Source organism: Onychomys torridus, chromosome 15, assembly GCF_903995425.1.
Source record: "Onychomys torridus chromosome 15, mOncTor1.1, whole genome shotgun sequence".
Classification (NCBI taxonomy): domain Eukaryota; kingdom Metazoa; phylum Chordata; class Mammalia; order Rodentia; family Cricetidae; genus Onychomys; species Onychomys torridus.
The window spans coordinates 26663997-26684766 of NC_050457.1; the positions used below are offsets into that span (position 1 = coordinate 26663997).

The 20770-nt window shown below is 42.1% G+C and overlaps 1 protein-coding gene across 1 annotated transcript in view; it reads right to left on the reverse strand.

The window, feature by feature from the left end:
* Mast4 (microtubule associated serine/threonine kinase family member 4) overlaps positions 1-20770 on the reverse strand; it is a 581729-nt gene that overhangs the window by 369718 nt on the left and 191241 nt on the right. The window contains 1 exon segment of the mRNA XM_036206828.1: positions 14127-14251. Coding sequence (XP_036062721.1) covers positions 14127-14251 — 125 coding nt within the window.

Below are 20770 nucleotides of genomic sequence, written 5' to 3' on the forward strand. Positions count from 1 at the left end.
ATGCCCCCTCCCTCCATATCCCACTGACGTCTGACTATAGGCCCTGCTTTGGTCATTAGGCAAAGTGGCACGGTGTCAACTCCAAGTTTAGTAGCCAGGTAAGAGTGTCTGTCTCCTGCCTATGATTGGCACATATAGGTCAGTACTATCCTTCAACCAGGATCCCAGAGTGAGATGCACACACAGACGTGACTAACCACGAATGTGGACACCAGCCACCACAGGCCACAGGCAGGGAGCTCAAAGCACAGCCACTACAGCCATTATGCCCAGCCACAGCCAGATACACTGAGGCCTGCCTCTGAGAAACTGACTTGTTATACAACATTATGGCTGAGACAGCTGGATATCGAAATTCCTAATTTTCTTTGTTCAGTCAGTTAGCCTTAATATTAAAACCCAAAGAGTGAAAGGTAATATCATTTGCAAATGGATGGAAAAAAACCCTAAACAAAATACTTGTTTTAAAGTAATTTGTCGTGATAATGTAATATTTTTCCTCATGAACGTGAAATTAATGATTTCATTCATTCATTCATTCATTCATTCATTTATTTATTTATTTACTTTTTCGAGACAAGGTTTCTCTGTGTAGCTTGGCACCTTTCCTGGAACTCACTTGGTAGCCCAGGCTGGCCTCAAACTCACAGAGATCTGCCTGGCTCTGCCTCCTGAGTGCTGGGATTAAAGGCATGCACTACCACCACCCAGCGAAATTAATGACTTTTAACATTTTTTTTAAATGAAGCATTTGGTGGCTTCGAAGAATTTTATTATCATATTGGGCACCAAACCCAGGGTCCTAAGCACACTAAACAAGTGTCTACAACTGGGCCGCATCCTCAGTCTAGAACTTGGTATATTTTTTAAAACCAAAGTAAACAGGGAAAGGGGTATTCTCCACATGGTGAAGAGCTCTCCCACAGAGAGCTGATATGAAAGGATGAAGGTATTTGGTTTAGGAGAAAGACAAGGACATGTTCTACCACATCTCCTGTTCAACTGAGTCCAGCGGGTCCTAATTAAGAAAAGGAGAAGTATCTGGAAAATACAAAAGAAAACCTGTAACCTTTTGTGGGTTATAATTGTCTACAATTCCAAGGCAAACCCAAATGTAAGACTAAGAGTTATGAGTCTTAATTAACTTCAAAAGCAGCATCTCGAAGATGATTAAATAACCCTTGTACTTTAGCAAACAGGTGAAAATATTTATTTGTAAATGATATTATTTAAAGTCCCCAAAGGAAAGCCTAACAAAGAGTATACAAATTCTAGAAAAAAAAAACATTATTGAAAAATACTAAAGAAGTCCTAAGTTAATAGAGCAATATACCATGTTCTAGAATAGTAAAACCAACAACATAAAAATGTCAATTTTCCCAAATTGATCTACAGATTTAATGTAATTTTAATCAAAATCTCAATCAGGGTGCAAAATTTCACGAGTAAATTTATACAGAAAATAAAAGTGCCATAGGGCCCTACACATCAAGGAGCGACTGTGACCTAGGGAAACTTGCTTAAACAGTTATTAAGACTTTTCATGAGGGGCTAGAGAGATGGCTTAGCAGTTAAGCGTGCTGACTGCTCTTCCAGAGGAGTTCCAGGCTCAATTCCCAGCACCCACATGACAGCTTACAACTGTCTGTAACTCCAAGATCTGACACCCCCACACAGACACACATGCAGGCAAAACACCAATGCACATCAAATAAATAAATTTTAAAAAAAAGACGTCATGAGATCCAGGTAATTAAAAAAGTGTGACACAGAGACAGAGGGACCAGCCACAGGACAGAGTAGCCAGAAAATAGTCATGTGTATTTGAGAACTACACAAGGAGCACCAGTACTTGGCAGTGTGTTTTGATGATTTATTCAGCAATGGACAAGGATGGTGCCAAGATTATCCATAATCGATACCAGGACTCCAAGAGGTTAAGTGGTGATTCTCCAAATTTACATAGCCAAAAAATGTCAGGATGGGTGAAACTCTGCAACCTCAAACAGGCCAGCCTTCTCCAACAGTTGCTTTGTTTCAAAGTTCAGCTACCCCATAAAGCAAGATAAAGGGCCTGTATATTTAGGATGACAGTAGTTCCTGAAGAAGACCTTTGCAGGAAATTAGGTAGAACCTAGCAAATGCATGAAAACTAGCTAGTGGTGATGTTCTGGGCAATTGTCAGATGCGCAAAGGAGGGTGTAACCTATGCTATCCTGATAAATTGCCAAGTGCGCTTTCAGCTCAGTGAGGATCTGGCTCCAAAGTGGGATTACTCCATTTTTTTTCAGACCCAAGAATTATGCCAATGTGTCCCCTAAGGCTCATTTTCTGGGGATGGGCTGCCTCCCCCCCCCCCGACCCCACATCCCCGCCACCAATCCTGCGACAGGGAGGCAAGAGAACAGCAGAACATTCACTAGTAAAACCAGCCTGCCCTGAGAACTGCCCGAAGGTGAACCAGTTCCAACAGGAGTTCCTGTTTCCAGCCTGTGATACAAAAGTATCTGCAGTAGGGAAGATGGGTTGTAGGAAGCTCATCCATGGTGAGAAAGCTCAGTTGGGAACAACAACTGAGTGCCTCAACTTCCCAAGTTGGTTTCCACCAGATGCTGTGCCTGACTGGATGATTTTACAGCTGTTGACCACCTTTTATTTCTTCTTTTCCTTGGTTTGTTATATATATATTAATAAACCCGCTCATTCAAAACAAAAAGGAGGGCTAATGTAGATCATCCTCAGAATAAAGATAAGAAGAAAATGGTCTTCTCTTCAGAGAAGACCACACTCAAGCCAGACCACCAGTCCATGTAACTGAGGAAGGGAAACTGTGAGTCATAGAGTCTGACCATGACAGATAAGGTGCTGGGCTGATGTATGTGGGTTGCAGCTGGAGATCAAAAGAACCCCACCCCCCCCCCCGACATACACTCAAATTAGAAGACAGACACTCACACTGACATCTTCCATAGGGGGGGAAATAACCAGAACTCTAAAACACTAAAGAAATGAAACTCTGCATTTGTACAGCTGTTAACCCTAAATCTTCAGAGCCATAGTTAACACTTCATGCACAAAAGGGACAGGGTAAGGATTTAAAGTCGACCACACAAATGCTATATTTTAAAATCACTCGAGCAGAAGGTAAATCAGGTACACCTTGTCCCATAAAGTTTGTTTCCACAGAGCTGTAATTCTGTGGCTGGGCTCTCAAATACTTAGTTTAGTTATGTGAAATTCCTATTAAAATGTTTTATGTTCTGAGCTCAGTTAATAGCTTGATTTTTTTTCTGGTAGTTTGTTTATGCCTAGCATCCATGAATACCAAGAGAAACATGCTTTAAATAAAAATGAAATACAAGAAAAATGGCGTTTTAAAGAATGGAAATCAAATTAAAATCTAAATTGCAAATTGTGTAACATGTATAAGAAAACAAAGTCAGAATGCCTGGGAATGCTGAAGGGGATATACTTTAGAGGGCCGTAAACCAAACAATAATATTAATTGCAATAAGAAGGCTCATTTAAATGAAAAGGCCAAAACTGAGGCTTTTCATAAGCAATGGTCCTGACTTCCATGCCTAACATGCCAATATTTTTTTTACTTACTTTTACACGGCTAACCAATTATGAGTGTATTTCCAAAGAACCAGTTTTATTTGCTGGCAATTATTTGTTATCTTAGCTATCATTCTGCAGCCTTTCAAACAACGAATGAATGTCTTACATCTGGAGAAGAAAAACAAAAAAGTGATGGGTTTGAATACACGCAATTATGGGTGTGTTACATTCTAATTAGCATAATTAGCTATGAAGCAGTTCTCACAATAACGGTTGACACTTGTGGCAGCTCAGTGGCAGTTAATGACATGTGTAACAAAAATGTTTTCCTTTCTACTTAAATATGAAATTAAATTCACCTCTTCAAAAGAATAGATAGATGGGTTCGGCCTCACACCATTCAAACTTCTTTTCAGTAACTCAGCTAGACATGGAGAGGGTAAGAACTCAGGTTGTCGGGTGGCCGGGAAGGGGCTTCACCCACTAACCCATCTCTCTGGCCCCAGTTCCTCATTTTTAATCTCCTTATTTCTTGTTACTGATTTTAGACATTTCATATCGGTATTCATGTTGAAACTTGGCTGACATGCATCAGAGATGAGGGCTAATATAGTTCCTTCCAGGCATGTAAAAAGCCCTCCACAGATATCCTAGCGCCCTCTTTGCCCAGGACACTCAGGCCTCTCCTTGACCTGGCAACAGCGTGGCTGCCACCTCGCAAACTCCTGCCCTCACATCTCTTCCGAAAGCCTCCAGCCAATGTCTTCTCTGGTAAGTTGCTAGTGGGGAGTCTCAGGTGTGTCAAAATACTTTGAATACCATCTGTAAGTGCACGAAAATCATTGACTCACATTTTTCATTTATTGCGTGTGTACATGTGTACATGCCATAACACATATGTGGAGGTCAAAGGACAACTTACAGGAGTTAGTTTTTGCTTTCTATATGCTTGTTCTATTATGCTGGGCCATCTTGCCGGCTCCACGCAAATCATTTAAAAATACATTCATATATTAGGAATTCATACTCTAGAATGTTTCATCAATGGGGTGGGCCAGAAAAAATACTGGAGGCCCAATAAATACCCTCTAGTTATGCTATATCTGGCATCTCCCAGCTGAGCGCCACCTCCTAGGTTCTTCAATTTCCCTAAACAGAATCACCAACTGAGGACCATGAGTTCAAACACAAGAGACACTGGGGGACATTTCATATTCAAACCATAGGCAGTCCTCAAAAGCCAATTAAAGTATGAAATAGCCAGGATAATGCTTCCATTTCCACTAATTCCTGCAAAAAAGAGTGACTTGCAGGACAATTATACGTGTGTGTGTGTGTGTGTGTGTGTGTGTGTGTGTGTGTGTGTGTGTGTGTCTTGATACTGATCCATGGCACTTTAGATTCCAGGCACTATTTACTGAATATTGAATTATATAGTGAAAACTGTAAGCATCTTCAGTTCTCAGTCTATTTAGGATATGCCAGTAAGAGAATCATTCCAATTTTAATGGTAGGTCAGATAGAAAGAAAGGTAGGTATCCAACCTAGTAACATAGATGAACGGTAGAAGGAACAAAAGCCAAAGTTCTGGGGATATAGACAGGGGAAGCAGTAGGGCTTGGAGCAAAGATCATCCCCAGTATGAGGTCAGAGTTCCCCAAACTCGAGACAGGTCTTTACACTTCTGCACAGCATTTATAAAAGCGCCCTCCACAGCCACATATCTGAGGCTTAATTTGTGATTGCTGTAAAAGATAGAGGCTGATGTGCCCTGACCAATAAAAGAACACAAACAACTAAGCTAGACTGGACCACACTGCTATTCTCCACATGAAAGTAAATTAATGTAGTATCTGATTACAAAGGAGAAGCCTCAGCAGATCTAAGAGACCATTGCTAACACAACAGACTTAATTTCTTTTAGACAAAAGTCCCAGAAGGGTATCTGAATCATAGACAAAGCACTCTTTCCACCATGGAGGTTTTCTAAATAAAAAAAGAACTCACTCCATTGGATGGTTAAAGATGCTTCAGTCCCCTCACAGGAGCATCCTTCGTACTAGGAAGGAGGGAAGCAGATGGTGTTCTAGCCTTCCAGGGAAACCCACTCCATTGCCATGTCCAAGGAGCCTTAGAGTTTTCACACAGCCCCCTGTCTCCTGACTACAACCATCATATAAGAAGAAACACCATTGCCCTTGACCCTTTCCAGCCTTTCTACCTATCCCCATCCCGTGGTATCTATGGGTCCACTAGGATCTGAGGCTTGCCTGCCTAAAACTCATACAGATTTTGAACTCAGTTGAGGTTACAAAGCATTTCCTGAACCTGCAGCCTGAGTCATTCTCTGCTTCCATGAATTCTCACAGCTATAACTGATGCTGCCACAACTCTAATTTCCCAGAATTCTTCTTTCAACTGGCCTTACAGTTCTTCAGAAACAAGAACAATGTTACATCATTTCTATAAAGACTTTAACAGCAGTTTACTAGTAGGGCCTCCAATAATAGTCAATTAAGTGAGAAATGAACATAAAAGGGAATACACCCATTCAGAATCCAGAACCAGACACTTCAGGTGCCAACAAACCAAGGACAAACATAGTTATTGACTTTTCTCATTACACGGGCCATAGAAGTATTTGTAGAAAAATAACAAAGGTTTTGGACACACGGCACATACCTTTAACCCCAGCACTCAGGAGGCAGGGGAAGGCAGATCTCTGAGTCAGAGGCCAGCCTGGTCTACAAAGTGAGCTCCAGGATAGTCAGGGCTACACAGAGAAACCCTGAATTGAAAAAAAAAAACAAAACAAACAAACACAACCAACGAAAACAAAAACAACAACAGAAAGAGAGAGAGAGGGGACAGACAGAATGACTGAATGACTGACTGGGACTGGAGAAATGGCTCAGCAGTTAAAAGCATTTTCTGTTCCTCCAGAGGACACTAGCTCAGTTCCTGGCACCCACACACACTTGTAGTGTTGCTGTTCAAGATGTTTTTTGCTTCCCTCCACAAAGGCAAGCAATTCAAAGTGGGCATGCCCTTCTTGTCCTTAGCCAACATGGTATGCACATGGGCACCACCCGCTCTGACATTCTCTGCTGCCCTTGACAGCAGGAAGTCCACAGCCGGTTGGCCTCCTCAGGTACACCCACACAGCCAGCGAGCTGCTCCAGCAGGTGCCCAGTCCTATTGGGGAGGACAGAGCCTGCACCAAGTAGGAAATGCTTTCACATCTTTTTCAGAATGAACAGGAGAAAAGACTTGAGACGTGGGAAGTTTTAAGTGACTATTCCAGGTTCAATTTCAGCCTAGAGAATAATGTCCTCTCAACACATGGCATTCTTTCTTCTTTCACAGACGGAATTACAATGCTCTTCCCATGGAGGGTGCTGATTATCCTGTGGGCATCTGAGCACACTTAGCATAAAGGGTACACACTAGTGTATCGCTTCACAGAGGCAATAGTTGGATCATTGTGAGGCATTGTAAGGATTTGATAGTCCACGTTTAAGCAGAATTTTGATTTACAGACTCGTGTTAAACTGGCTCCTCTGTGGATGGGCCCAGGTGAGCCCATAATGAGATTTATCTTTGTGGATTAGGCCTGACCTATAATAATCTGCTCAGGGCCCCCTATTGCTATTTCAGCACTGAGTTATGAAAATTCATCCCTTCACTATAAACAGAACCTAGCTCAGAGGGTAATGACTATGAGATGTATTACTCTTGGAATACAGGCACTCCTGAGACTCTGATTATAATGTCCACAGCTGAAGGCACTATTTCACAATTGAGATTACTACTTTCCAGATGAAAAAAAAAATTTGAACTGTGGAATATAATGCCTTTAGCTACACACACTGTAATCACACTCAGCAATTCCTGGATCCCAGGAGCGATCCAGGTTCCCCACAGAGGGTCTGGTAAGCTGATTTAGGGAATGCAAGGGAAATGGTAAGGGAGGAAGTACTAACAATGCTTATTTCACACTTGCTACATCTGCTGGCTTCGCGTAAGAACTTGGTGCGCCTAACAGTTACACTGACTTTGCAAATGCATAGAATTAAAAGAATAATTATTCTTTGCTAAACAAGGCAGAAAAGTTTGTTGTGTTTTAATTTTTAGAAGAACATAATAACTGCTGGTAGGTGTATATGCAATACACTGTCTTAATATATAAACAACGTGACAAAAGTAGACCCTCACAATCTTATCTGGTTTGCCCTAATAATCCCCCTGCAAGAATCTACCCCAAGAGATGCTTTGGGGGGAACAAAGACATGTAGTGGACATATCACCATTATTAACAGCAGGAAAAACTTGTAAATAATCTAAATAAGATTTACTGTGATTAAACACAAGCACTGGAATATTATGCAGCCTTTAAATTGAGTCATAATGGCTAAGGAGAAATGCTAATTCAGAGATGTATTCCACAACTTTTGTTAAGCAATTTATCCAAGGGCATTCAAACCATTCCTACATCAATATTTAATAGGCGCTCTCTTGGAGTTAACTAATTAGACTTCAGATCAGGGTTTTGTTTTTGAGCTATAAGGCTAATGAAGTATTGATATAATATTAAATGGCTGTAAATAAAGACTGCACCCTAAATAGATGCTGGCATCATGTCTCTACATTGTGAATGAACAAAAAAGGAAAAATGCATTTCTGCATACGTTAGTGAATTTTCCTAGACTTCTCACAATACATTTTTGCAAATGTAGAAGATGAATATTCATTAAGGCTCTTGGAATATATTACCGTTTAAATAGTTTGGTTTTAATATTTATAGTACATCATGAAATATAATTTTTCCATTAAGGGAAATGGATATGATATAAAAAGATAGTCACCAAAGAAACAGAATTTCACCACTTAACCAAAAGCTTGAAGTTGAAAAACAGCACTTGGAAACACCTTCCTTGTTTAAAAATGTTTTGTAACCTGGAAAACCTCCTCAGTTTGTTAACTTGGTTTTGAGTGCAGATGAAAACACAAAGAAACAATAAGATAATCCAGCAGCACAGACAGAAGGACCATACCTAATTATGTGGAGAAAGAGTTTGTGTTTGTTCTTTCTAACCAGGCCACCCTAGCTGAGCCTAGTTCCTAGCCTCATCTCCAAGACCCCTTCCCCCCAGCACTCCCAGGAGCATGAAAGAGAAGACTTCTTGAATGACAGGCACAGTACAGAGTTCTGCCCAAGACTCTACTCATTTAATCCTTACAATGACCGTATAAAGTTAGGACAGCCCTGAAGCCCATTCCACAGATGGAAAACCTGAGGCCCCCACACACAAATCCACGTGGAGCTAATAAAAGGTAGGATGTGGAGTGAGCCTCGGACAGTGCATGCTCATAACTGCTCTGTCCTCCTTCTCATGTCATCTCCAAGGGAACATTACAGCTTGCTTCCAGGAGGAGTCCTGTACTATCATTGGCACTAGGAACACAGGAAAAACTATCTTTGCCTTCACGAAAGCTGCATTGGAGTAGCAGGACATACAGGGTGAGCCTTCCTCATCCATGGGTCCTGCATGCATTCAACCAACTACAGACAAAAACATGTCCACATTGTGCATGAATAGACTATTTTCTTCCTGTCATTCCTGAAGCTGTGCAGTGTATCTACAGAGCACTTACAATGTATTAACTACTATAAGTGAGCTGAGCTAAAGCATATAGGGGATATTCATAGAATATCTAAATAGTAGGCCATTTTCAATAAGTAACACAAGCATCCCCAGAGACACACCCCCATGGACACATGGCTACAAATAAAATAATAAACGACAAAGATGTTTGAAGGTGGTGTAGCTAGAGAGTAAAATGAAGGCTGTGGGGTGTATACCTTGCAAAATAGGGACCACCTTCAGACAGGTGGTCAAGGAAGACCTTGGCGAGAAAGACTGGGAGTAGAATCTTTAGATGAACACAACAGAGAAGGCAGGCAATTTGGGTCCAATACAACTGGAGAGATACATGGGCGCCTGATTTTCAGAGTCCCTCCTCCATCCGGTCAGCAAAGCACAAAAGCAATAAACGTTTTCTTATGATTGGCCACATCCACCATTTCTAAACGTCAGTCATCATGGCTTACAACCATATTTCCCCCACCAAGAAATAAGTCACCACCGGTCCTGCTTCTGCCTCCTGGAATTTCCATCTCTCCTGCCAGAGAACAGCATCTGCACAAATCCCCCAGCTCCTGACGACAACGACTCCTTTGATAAACTACCCATGTGTCGGGGGAGGGACAGAAAGATGGAGACAGCAAATGGGAAAATGAGTTTTCCCCTTTCAGATGAATGTATATGAAGTGTACGTCTGACACTTCATCAGCGCTCCCGGCTGGTGTCCCAGCAGGCGGACGCTGGCTGAGCATGTATTCTGCCAGCCACCAGGCTACTTAGGAGGAACTGGCAACGTGCCATTGATCTGAAATGCCCAAAGTGTCTGGGAGAGGTAACACAGCTGCATTTAGCATTGTCAAGGAAAACTAGATACTTCAGGCTAGGGATTAATCTCCTCCTTGAGAAGGTAGTTGGCAGACCCTTCAAATGTGCCGATGGCTTTTAGAACACTACAGGTCATGCGTTTGCTAAAATTCATATGCACCAAATCACACAGCCTTCACTCGTATCTTGCTAGCATATTCTCAACTCTCAGGTAAAAAGTCGGTACTGAAATGTGAGTTGTTTTGATGGAACTGAATTTTGTCACATCAAATGCAATGCTGTCACTTGGGCACAACTACTTTGAATATTTTTTTTTTCCTGATTCTCCTACACTAGGACAAATATCTCTTCAACTTAGTGATTGGGGGAAAAAATCAATACACAAGTTAAACCACCATGACTATGTGTAGCTACATGAAAGCATATTGATGAACATTCCTTGATTGTGGACAATGGTAATCATGTTACAATTTTGTCATCATATTTTTTGAGTGGCTGACATACACTAATTGGGATTTGGCTTGTTATATGGATTTTAAAGATAGTCACAATTGTAAGCTGTATATAGAACAACCAAACCAGAGGTTTTTAGATGGATGATATCATTAGGCCACCAATCAGAGCACACAGTCATACCATCACTTTACCTTGAGGCTAGAGAAAGCTGTCGTTTTTTTCATGAATAATTATCCATTACTTCATTACTATTTATTAAGTGCCCCCTACATGGAAGGCACTGTGCTAAGGGCAGGAGGGAGCAGACAATGAAGTCATCTAATATGTCTGCCCTCCGAGATTAAGTGTTCACAGGTACAGCACGATTGATACTAAATGGGTTGGGAAAGTTAGCTCACAGCTCCAAGGGGACCCCAGAAATAAGGCCAGAGGCCAGGAAGGCGGGATCAGTGAGTGGGGAGGCATGTTCTACTGCACAGAGCAACCCCACAAATTCAGCTTGTTTGGGAAAGGATTAAATTCGAGAAAAAAAAAGAAAAAAAGAAGAGGAAAGAAAACAAAGGGTTCTACCAGCTGTCCATTCCCACCTCCTCAGCATCAAACTGTTATTTTTACTCAATGAAAATACTCCAAATATGACGGGAAGATGGAACGGGCTAATCTTGAAGGTCCGGTTAGCTGTGTAGTCACACAAATGGTACTGGCAATGAAACAGACATGAAAGTGTGTCCCAGTGACATGCTGAGGTAAGAGTCTGGACATACTCCAACAGACCCCGGAATTCAAGATGGGGCTCGGCCTAGCGGGACACCTTGACAACCCAAAGTAAACGGCTTTAACATACTCTGGTCTCTGTGTCCAAATTTAGCCACAGTTCAGTCACCACAACTTGAAGCTTCATAAAGTTTGTGGGTAGATCAGCTAATAATGTAAATGATACCTTGCTAAGGATGTTATCTGGCACACTTTAGGGGGTGTTCCTCTGATGTTATCTATTAACATTGCTTACTTTTGTATCCTATTCCCAAATAGGTTGTTTGGTATGCTTTTGAGCAATGAAAACATCAGTTTGTGTCGGGGCACGTGAGCCCAGTACTAGGTTATAGGAGTATTTGGGGCAGAACTGCTTTCATCAGAATGATTACTTTCCAACAAGCATATACATAATATCACTGTTTGAATGTTAGGATTGCAATGTTTGAATTACACTGTCAAAAATCATAAATTGTGAAGTATTTTTGTCTGAAAAAGTAAATGCTTACAGAGAGACAACATTTTGAAAAATTCCTCAAGGAAAACCATTCAGTTAAGAGAGGGTGGGAGAGGTGGTGTGGGAGGAGGGCAAGACCCCCCACTACAGCTTCAATACCCTCTCTGGAGGTCAGTATTCCACACATTCTGATTGTTAATCTTTCAGAAAGAAAGGTCAGAAAATTTCAGAGTCAAAATGGGCTTTACGGATTATTTCAACTAAGTGTCTTTGCATCTCTGCAGCTGCAGACAGAGCAGGTTGATGAGGCTAGATGAAAATCAAATCTCCGTGCACTATATCACACGCAAATAGCCAACATAAGTTCCCACCAGTGTATAAAATTACAAAATACCATAACACACTGATATATATGCAACTTTACCACTGACCCCCAAACTAACTTGTATAAGACTTTTTATTTTGTTGTTCCGTTTCTTGGTTTTGTTTTGGTTCATTTGGGTGTCAAGGAATAAACCCAGCGCCTCACACATGCAAAGGGGGTACTCTACCATTGAGCGAGATCCCCAGACCAAGTTGTAAAGATTATTTTTTTTTTTGGTTTTTCAAGACAGGGTTTCTCTGTGTAGCTTTGCACCTTTCCTAGAACTCGCTTTGTAGACCAGGCTGGCCTAGAACTCACAGAGATCCGCCTGGCTCTGCCTGGGATTACAGGCGTGCGTCACCATCGCCCAGCCTCAAGTTGTAAAGATTTTAACAAGAGGTGGAATAGATAAGTATTCTGCTAATGAGCAGAGGATGGGCTCAGTAGATACAGTGATTGTCACTCAAACATGAGAACTGGAGTTCAAAGGTCCAGAAGGCAGCATGGTAATTGACTGTCACCCCAGCAGTTGGGAGGCAGAGACAGGGGTTCCTCGGTAAGCTGGCTAGCTATGATAGCTGGAATCAGTGAAACTCCTGGTTCATCCAGAGACTCTGAATAATAAATAAAGTGGAGAGTGGCCAAGAAAGATAACGATGTCAAGTTTCAGCCTCCAAACATGTGCATATATATCTACACTCACATACATGTGAAACCACACACACATACTCGAAAAAGGTGTCCAGCAAGAAAACAAAGATCTAGTAAGCATAATGGCTAAAAATCAAGGTTATACTTGGAAAGAAAGAAAAAAAAGTCCAAATCTATGCTAGCAACAGACACACAAATATGTTCCAGCTGGTAAATATGGGAGTACTAACACTGGAAGGTCATTTATTTTTTTCTGTGCAGGGGATCAAATCTAAGACTTCCCCCATGCTAGGCAAGTACTCTAACACAGCGCTACATTCCTAGCCTCCACCATTTTTAATCAACATAAAAAAAAAAAAAAAAAGATCCTTCCAAGAATCGCCAACAGATGCTGAATTCAGAGGAAGTTTTTGGCGAGCAGCTTGTTTGCAGAGCTTAGACTGTCTACCCAGACAGCTCCTACACCACGCGAGAGAGAAAGTTGGTAGTGACTACCACAGAGCAAACAGGCAGCACCTTGCCTGGGTTATCCAAATTAACAACACAGTGAGGGGCAGAGAGGCATCGTGCGCCTGTCTAGAACATGTCCTGAAGACACAGCAATAGTTCTCAGTTGGGAACAGGAATGCACAAGCCAGACTCTCCCTGTGGGAAAACAGGTGACGAGCACAAGATAAAAAATTATCTAGAAAATTTTATTCGACAACGTTGGTGTCAGAAAAGACAAAGCAAGGCTGTGGGAACACACCAGATGAAAGAAGAACAGAGAAAGAAGTGCTGGAGAGCAGACCTCCACAGACCTGGTGCTACCCTGCCACCACAGCGGGCACACGTTAGAGAGGACACAGGCCGGGCAGTGGTAAAACTGAACCAGACTGCTATGCAGACACCGGGTTCTTATCAGTGAGAAGATTACTCAAGTTGACAATTACCAAAGCAAGGGCTGTGACGCACACATATCTTACTCTTGGATGACTCAATGCATGCCTACATAAATATGTACTCGCACCACGCACACATTTATACACAAAAAAACAGTGATAAGCCATCTGGGCAGAGGATCTAATAAGGAACAGATTGGTGTCATCTGTGTTTTTCTTACCATTGGACTTTAGTATAGCCTTCTATTTTTTAAAAATGCTTTTGTTGTTTGGAGTTTTTTTAAAGGCTAGAAACATTTTTTACTTTTTGGGGGGTAAGGGGAACCGACACAGAACCAAATAGAAATATTCCACATTTGGGGGTGGGTAGGAAGAAATTGGCATAGAGAGAGAGACAGACAGACATGCCCATTGCCCATCCTGTGGTCAATGCTACATGTATATAAGTGCAAACCCAGTTATAGGTGAAGCAGTTGGACAGATCCCACTGAAATAATGGCCAGGGCAACTCTGACCAAGTACAAGACACTCACCAAACTGGCCGTGAGCGAGGGAGCCGACTGGCCCAGTGCCTGGCTGCGCATGCGCACGAGGTTGGACGTCTCAGTGGAGGCAGGCCACACTTGTCCTGCCACTGGGTTTGGAAGGAGGTACCTCCCTGTTGGAGTAGAAAAAAAAATGAGTAAGCAGCAAGTCAATGACGTATTCTATAGAAAGAGTGGGCAATTCCAAGTCATCTTTCTTCATCCCTTCGGCCATGCTCAGCAGTTATGCTGATTACTAGCAACCAGAGAAAAATGTTTTAATTAAATCAGGAGATACCATGGTGGGTTCTGACCCTGACTTCCCACTGAAACCCAAGCAAATCACTTCATATGTTGGGCTTGAGTGGGAGGGGAGGCTGCATCTGGTTAGAATGAAGGTGTGTGTGTGTGTGTGTGTGTGTGTGTGTGTGTGTGTGTGTGTGTGTGTGTTTGTCTTTAATCTCCCTGCCTATCCTAAAGAGAATGTTTTGAGAATATATGTAAACACACAATGTACTCTCTCACCATCACAAAAATAAATGTGGTGTGTTTGTGATGCTATTTGAAGCAAATCTAATATGGGAAACAGTCTAGAAACGAGCAAGAAGGGGCTACAAAGTGAAGGTCATGACCAACAAAAGAGGAGGTGGCATTTTCTCAAGGCGAAATGGGCTGGAGTCCCCTTTCCCCAGCTTCTCTCAGTGGCTGTCCGACCGTATCCACACAATGCATAATGGTATCTGTTTGCATAAATCAAGTCATCAGTGTCAGTCAAGGTTAACGGTGCAATGTCCATCAACCTTGAACTCCAACACACGCACACACGCACACGCACACTTCTAGAAGTCAGCCATCTGACAGATGCACACTGTAGTTACTCAGGACACAGACTAGCATGCTATCTACACAAGGGAGTTTGATCCTTTGCATCAGTAAAGTGAGAACGCCTATGACTATTAACACAGTAATGATGCTTAATAAACACAATGTCTGATTTTATCTGTTTTGCCCCACTCCTAGTGCGGGACTATTACTGAATGGTGCAAAGAGGGGTGGGCATTTCCTTGCCAGCAACACAGGAGAATAAAAAGAGAGGTTCTCTGTGTGGACACTCCGGCAGGATCTGCAGTGCACACATCTGCTTGCCCCGTATCAGAAGGGATACAGGCTCCTTCCCTCAAGCACGCACCTAACAAGCATATGTGACTAGTTAATTACAACTGCAATGTATGACGTAGTTTATCACCATGATACATGCTGGTCCCTGGCACCACAGAAGCTAAGCATTATGGGTATCGTCCATCAACCATCAGATTAGAAGCTCTAATGTTGTATTTAACCAAAGTGCTTTCAGAATTTTGTATATTAATTGCAGAAGGGAAAATGGCTTCTTATTGTAAAACTGATCATTTATTTATTGCCCCATGTAAGTATGGAAGCTAAGGATGAACTAGACTTGCTGCCATGACCTTGTTCTAGATCTAAAGGATACTGGAGAAAGGAATTTAGTCACCCTCTCAACATTGGTTTCTCTGCCTCTAAAATGGACCTGCTCGAATCAATCACATAGAGTTACAAGGAGTTTTGAGCAAAGTACTCAATACATATTGCTTGTTTGGCTATGGCATTAAGTAGTACAATGGTAAAAGACAATTTCAGGTTAGTTTTTACTTCTTATCACTCAAAACGAGAAAATGTACATATGTGGGAACAAAACCACCTGGATCACAGCAGAGAAAACCACCCTGGACACGCACATGTCTTTCCTTCCACATTCTCTTTCTAGGAAATACATTTTCTTGAAAATAAGGAACCACACTGATTTTTGTCAGTTGCTCCCCACCAGCTCCACACAATAGAATATGACTTTTTAAAAGTACTTGTTTATTTGTGTGTGTGTGTGTGTGTGTGTGTGTACAGGTACATACCTGCCATGACATGTGTGAGGGAGTCAGAGGACAACCACTCTGGGGTCATTCTCTCCTCCTACCTTTATGTCGACTCCAGGGCTTGAACTCAAATCATCAAGCTTGCACAAAAAGCACATTATCCATGGCGCCATTTTGCTGGCACTAGAATATGACTTTTCTCAAACACACACACACACACACACACACACACACACACACACACACACGCACGCCAACTATCAACTAGACGATGAAGGCTGCCAATAAAGACTCACACGTAATCAATAACCTCTGTGAATCGGATCAGTTTTGTGGAGGAATGTCACATTTAAAGTCAGAAGCATGGAATTTGAAATTTTTTCTCTTGTCTTATCTTGAAACACGAACTAGAAGCTGGACTGGGACGGGCTTTAGGACCTACCTACCGCTGTAGGTCCAGAAGCAGGACGTCACTGAGAAATGAGAGGAAGGCCAGAGGCTATACTGAGGAAAACATTCATACAGTATGAAAACACAGTTTCTTTATAAACCAGACACAACTCTGAAAGATATAACCCTCTAAAAACATACCAGCTAACTGGGGAATCTGAATGGGGCCTGGGGAAGGGTACTAGCAAGTCGTTTCCTGTACCTTATCATCATTTCCTTTATGTTTGGAGAAAGGGGCTACTGAAGCCAAGGAGTACCTAGACAGCAAGGCTCCTGTGATGCAGGGAATCCTTACTCTACCATTCTCTGAAGATACGCTTTTTATTTCAATCTAAGATGACAATACACTTAGAAAACCTGACTGTTAACAACAGAAAGATATTTTAGTTCACTTAAAAAAAAAATCTACAAATTAGTTTTTCTTTTTCATTTAGTAGAAAGGAATTATTAAAGTATGCTGCTAAGATCCCAGGTATAGGAAACAAGGGTCATACATTTGTGTACCTACAGTTCCTGGGAAGGGGATGGCCCATGGTACAAATTCAGTAACTGATGATCAACTGAATGCAACCTAACAATACTAGCTAAGCAAAAGCTGACCTGATCTGAACAGGAAGAGCATCAGTGAGCAGATCATTTTCTTAACTTTTATCTGTAAGAACAGTGCAACATCTACAATCCAACAAGGCTTTCGGGCATACCAGGCTCCGCAACACTGTGACAGCCTTGTGGGCAGAGCCTGTCATTGTCACTGTCAATGCAGACAGGTTCTGTAGCTAGGCCAGGGCTCACAGCCAATTAAGCAAACTGCCAAAACCGCTGTTCCAGCCCCTGAGCCCCAATTCTAAAGCAAGAAAATGGTTATCACACACGCTTAGGTGGGAACATGCTATAAATTGAGGGAATGAGTTCTACCTGTAAGAAAGTGTGTGTGTGTGTGTGTGTGTGTGTGTGTGTTATCACCTGGAAAAAATAGGAAGAAAGCTATTCAAACAAAAGGCTTAGAATCAGACAAACTCAGCTTCAAATCCAGTTCTTACTAGCTGTGTGTCAATCAAATTGTTAAGCTTCACCCATCACAAAGCCTGGTCCTCCTCCACCACAGTAGTGATAAAATACCCTCTATTGGCTGTGTCATTTAAGACAGGTCACTTAAGACAATAATGAGTAACATTACTTAATGGAAATAACAAAATCAGCATTCTCTCTGCTGGAGGAAATGGTTGCCTCGGAAGCAGGACAACATGAATTTGGTCCCCAGAACCCACATAAAGATGGGAGGAGAGAACTTATTCCACAAAGTTATTCTCTGACATCCACCTGTATGCTGTGGCATGTGTGCATGCTCACACACAGTAACAACAACAACAACAATATAATAGTTTTAAGAAGAATATAGAACTTGAAACTTTTCTGCCAGGCAGTAGGTTTTGCTAGTTCAACTCAAGAGTCTAAACAAAGAAATATGAGTCTAACTCGCGGCTGCAAATATTTCCACTTTACTTGAACCTGGAAATCACATCAAATATTAAGCTTAGGTTATGGTGACTGGGTGGGGTATGGGGTTGGAGTGAATGACCCTCTGTTTCTGAATATAAAATTTTATAATTTTGCGTTGGATGTTTTTTTTTTTAATATAAAAAATGTGTTCCATATTCTAACCCAGAAAACTAGCCCCAAACACATTCCTTCTAGCCCTCCAAATGACAGTTCCTAAGTGAAAGTAGATACTTTCAATGGTTACAGATGAGGACGCCTAGAGTCAGGAAGAGGTTTCATGGCCAATCAGAGCAAAGGGGGACCACAAGGAGCCTCCTCATCAGAGCCAACGCTCCTGGCTTACCCTCAGCACAGGGTGCTTATCTGTGAAGATCCCGGATCACTGGGTTGAGGCAAAGCCAGACTCTGGACAGATGTCAGCACCAGCAGAAGGGTTCAAAGCCAGGGAGGGCCCCTTTTTCACACATGCTGACCTTCCTTTTGAAAATCTGCCTCTTGTTAAAGCTCCCAGGAGTTTTAAAAATACAGAGCCGTCTCTGGTAATAAGACCTGAGTGCCACCTTGCCTTTCGCTGGCATCACTATTAAAGCTAATTCCATACCTTATTCACTGCTCTCATACATGGATTCTATCTCATTATGAAGAACAAAAGTATGCTTTCAATTTCTTTGTTACCTCAACAGAGCCTAACCCAGAAGATGACACTTAGATTTAATAACTAACTAGCCATGGTCTGTGCATGTATGTGTCTTAGACTCTCTTTAAACCTAACAGGATGTAAAGGCCACTGGCAGCCGGAGTAAATAATAACTACTTTAGCTGTGGGAGACTCTAAGGTCAGACCTCTGAGTCTTATGGCTGAATCCTCAAACTGATTCTTCTACTTATTTCATAACCTTCTCCAAACCTCAGGCTCCTCAATTGTAAAGTGAAGGAAACCAAAAGGGTTGTTATAAATCTAAAACAGAAAACACATTACAGAGTTCAACACTCAATCAAATCAGTTTAACAAACAAGGAATACAATACACACTGTAGCGAGCAAGAGGAACAAGTTATGACACTAGAAAACATTAATTAGTAAGTGCACAGACATGTACACGATGAAATGTTTATAAATCATGTAATAGGTTAGATCTCAGATGTCCTTATTCTTGCAATGGTCTTATCCTACAAAATAATTCAAACACTACAATTTAGACGGTCTGTTAACACAACACATGGGACACATCCTTCCTGCCTGGCCCCCCTTAGTGTGAATAGGGAAAAGAGTGTAACAGATGGGTCTAAGGCGATCATTAGAGGGTACTAACACAGTGCTGTAGCTGGTAGCAACCACATCAAACTTCATATAAATTTACTTTCTGATGACTACCAAGGGCTTCTAAAAAGTGTGTTGCTGTTACATTCATGCATCATTTGCTGCCTACGATTTAAGAAAATCAGCATCTGTCAACAGCACTGTTCAGCTGCACAGGGTGGAAATTAATGGATAATACCACTTCCAATGTGTTGGATGAGAGGTGAGCTTGCTTAGCAAGCTGGCTGCTCATTTTAATACCAAATGGAGCTTGTTGTCACAACTGGAACATTGATTAGCACCAGGCTCTTTGAAAGCATGCTTCTAAACATCTCACCGTGTTCATTAAAGCTCTCCTTAAATGTTCTCTACAGATAGAACTAGAGATACAGAGGCATGAAACAGAGGTCCATTTCAAAGCTGGCATCAGTTGACCCCGGAATCTGACAGGTTTCAAGCGTCGAGGTCCATCTATGCCGTTTAGACTACTTGCAGTTGGTTACTGTGGCTGTATTGGCCATGGGGACTCCACTTCACCGAGGGAGCCAGAGCCCTGAATTCATCTATGGTTACACCCTAAAATAAACATTACTGAGCAGAGATGCCAACCACGTCCTGGTTCTAGGTAAGCTGCATATTAGCCTCTCTGGGAATGTGCTTTTCTTGGTTTCTACCCTGAATTCCAAGGCAATAGAGAGGCAGCAACTTTATAGATGCATGCTTTCAGACATGAGATACGTTTTCAAACCGCCCCACAGGTGGGACTTTCCCCCAGAAACAGGAAAACACCGAGTCAGCAATAATTTTAGCAGAATGGCCATATAAAGAATTAAATATAGCCTCTAGAGATCTCCTTTATCATCAGGGAATCATGGTACCTGACTAGATGTGAGAGCTTCCATTAAAAATGTTCCATATCACCTGAAGGGCCTCACAGATTTAGCCATCAGTCTACAGCCTTACATTTGGGGTTATTTCTTTTGGATTATAACAAGGCTATAAAAGGAAAGAGAAGGCTGAACAACTACATTAAAAAAGTAAGCCGGGCAGTGGTGGTGCACGCCTTTAATCCCAGCACTCGGGAGGCAGAGGCAGGTGGATCTCTGTTAGTTCGAGGCAAGCCTGGGCTACAGAGTGAGTTCCAGGAGAGGTGCAAAGCTACACAGGGAAAGCCTGTCTTGAAACCCCCAAAAAGTACTGCTCTAGTCTGGCTTCTGGTACTTAGAGATAAGAGCTCTGAAAAGCTTGTTTATCTCTCTCTAAGGCACCGACCAAGAACAGTCAGACACTGGGCAGGGTGGCCAATGCCTTGCTCTTGGTGGTTTTGAGGAGGCGGGAGGACCATATTGGGGTATAGTGAGAATGGAGGGACCGTTACAGAGGCTGAGGGGCAAGAAGAAAACAAACATGAAGGCTAGGATGGTATGGGCCACAAGCAGGTAAGTAGGGCCATGTTCTCTGGGGAGAAGAGTCTCTCAGCCAGGGCCTTAAGAAGTATATAGGTTTCTAGGTTCT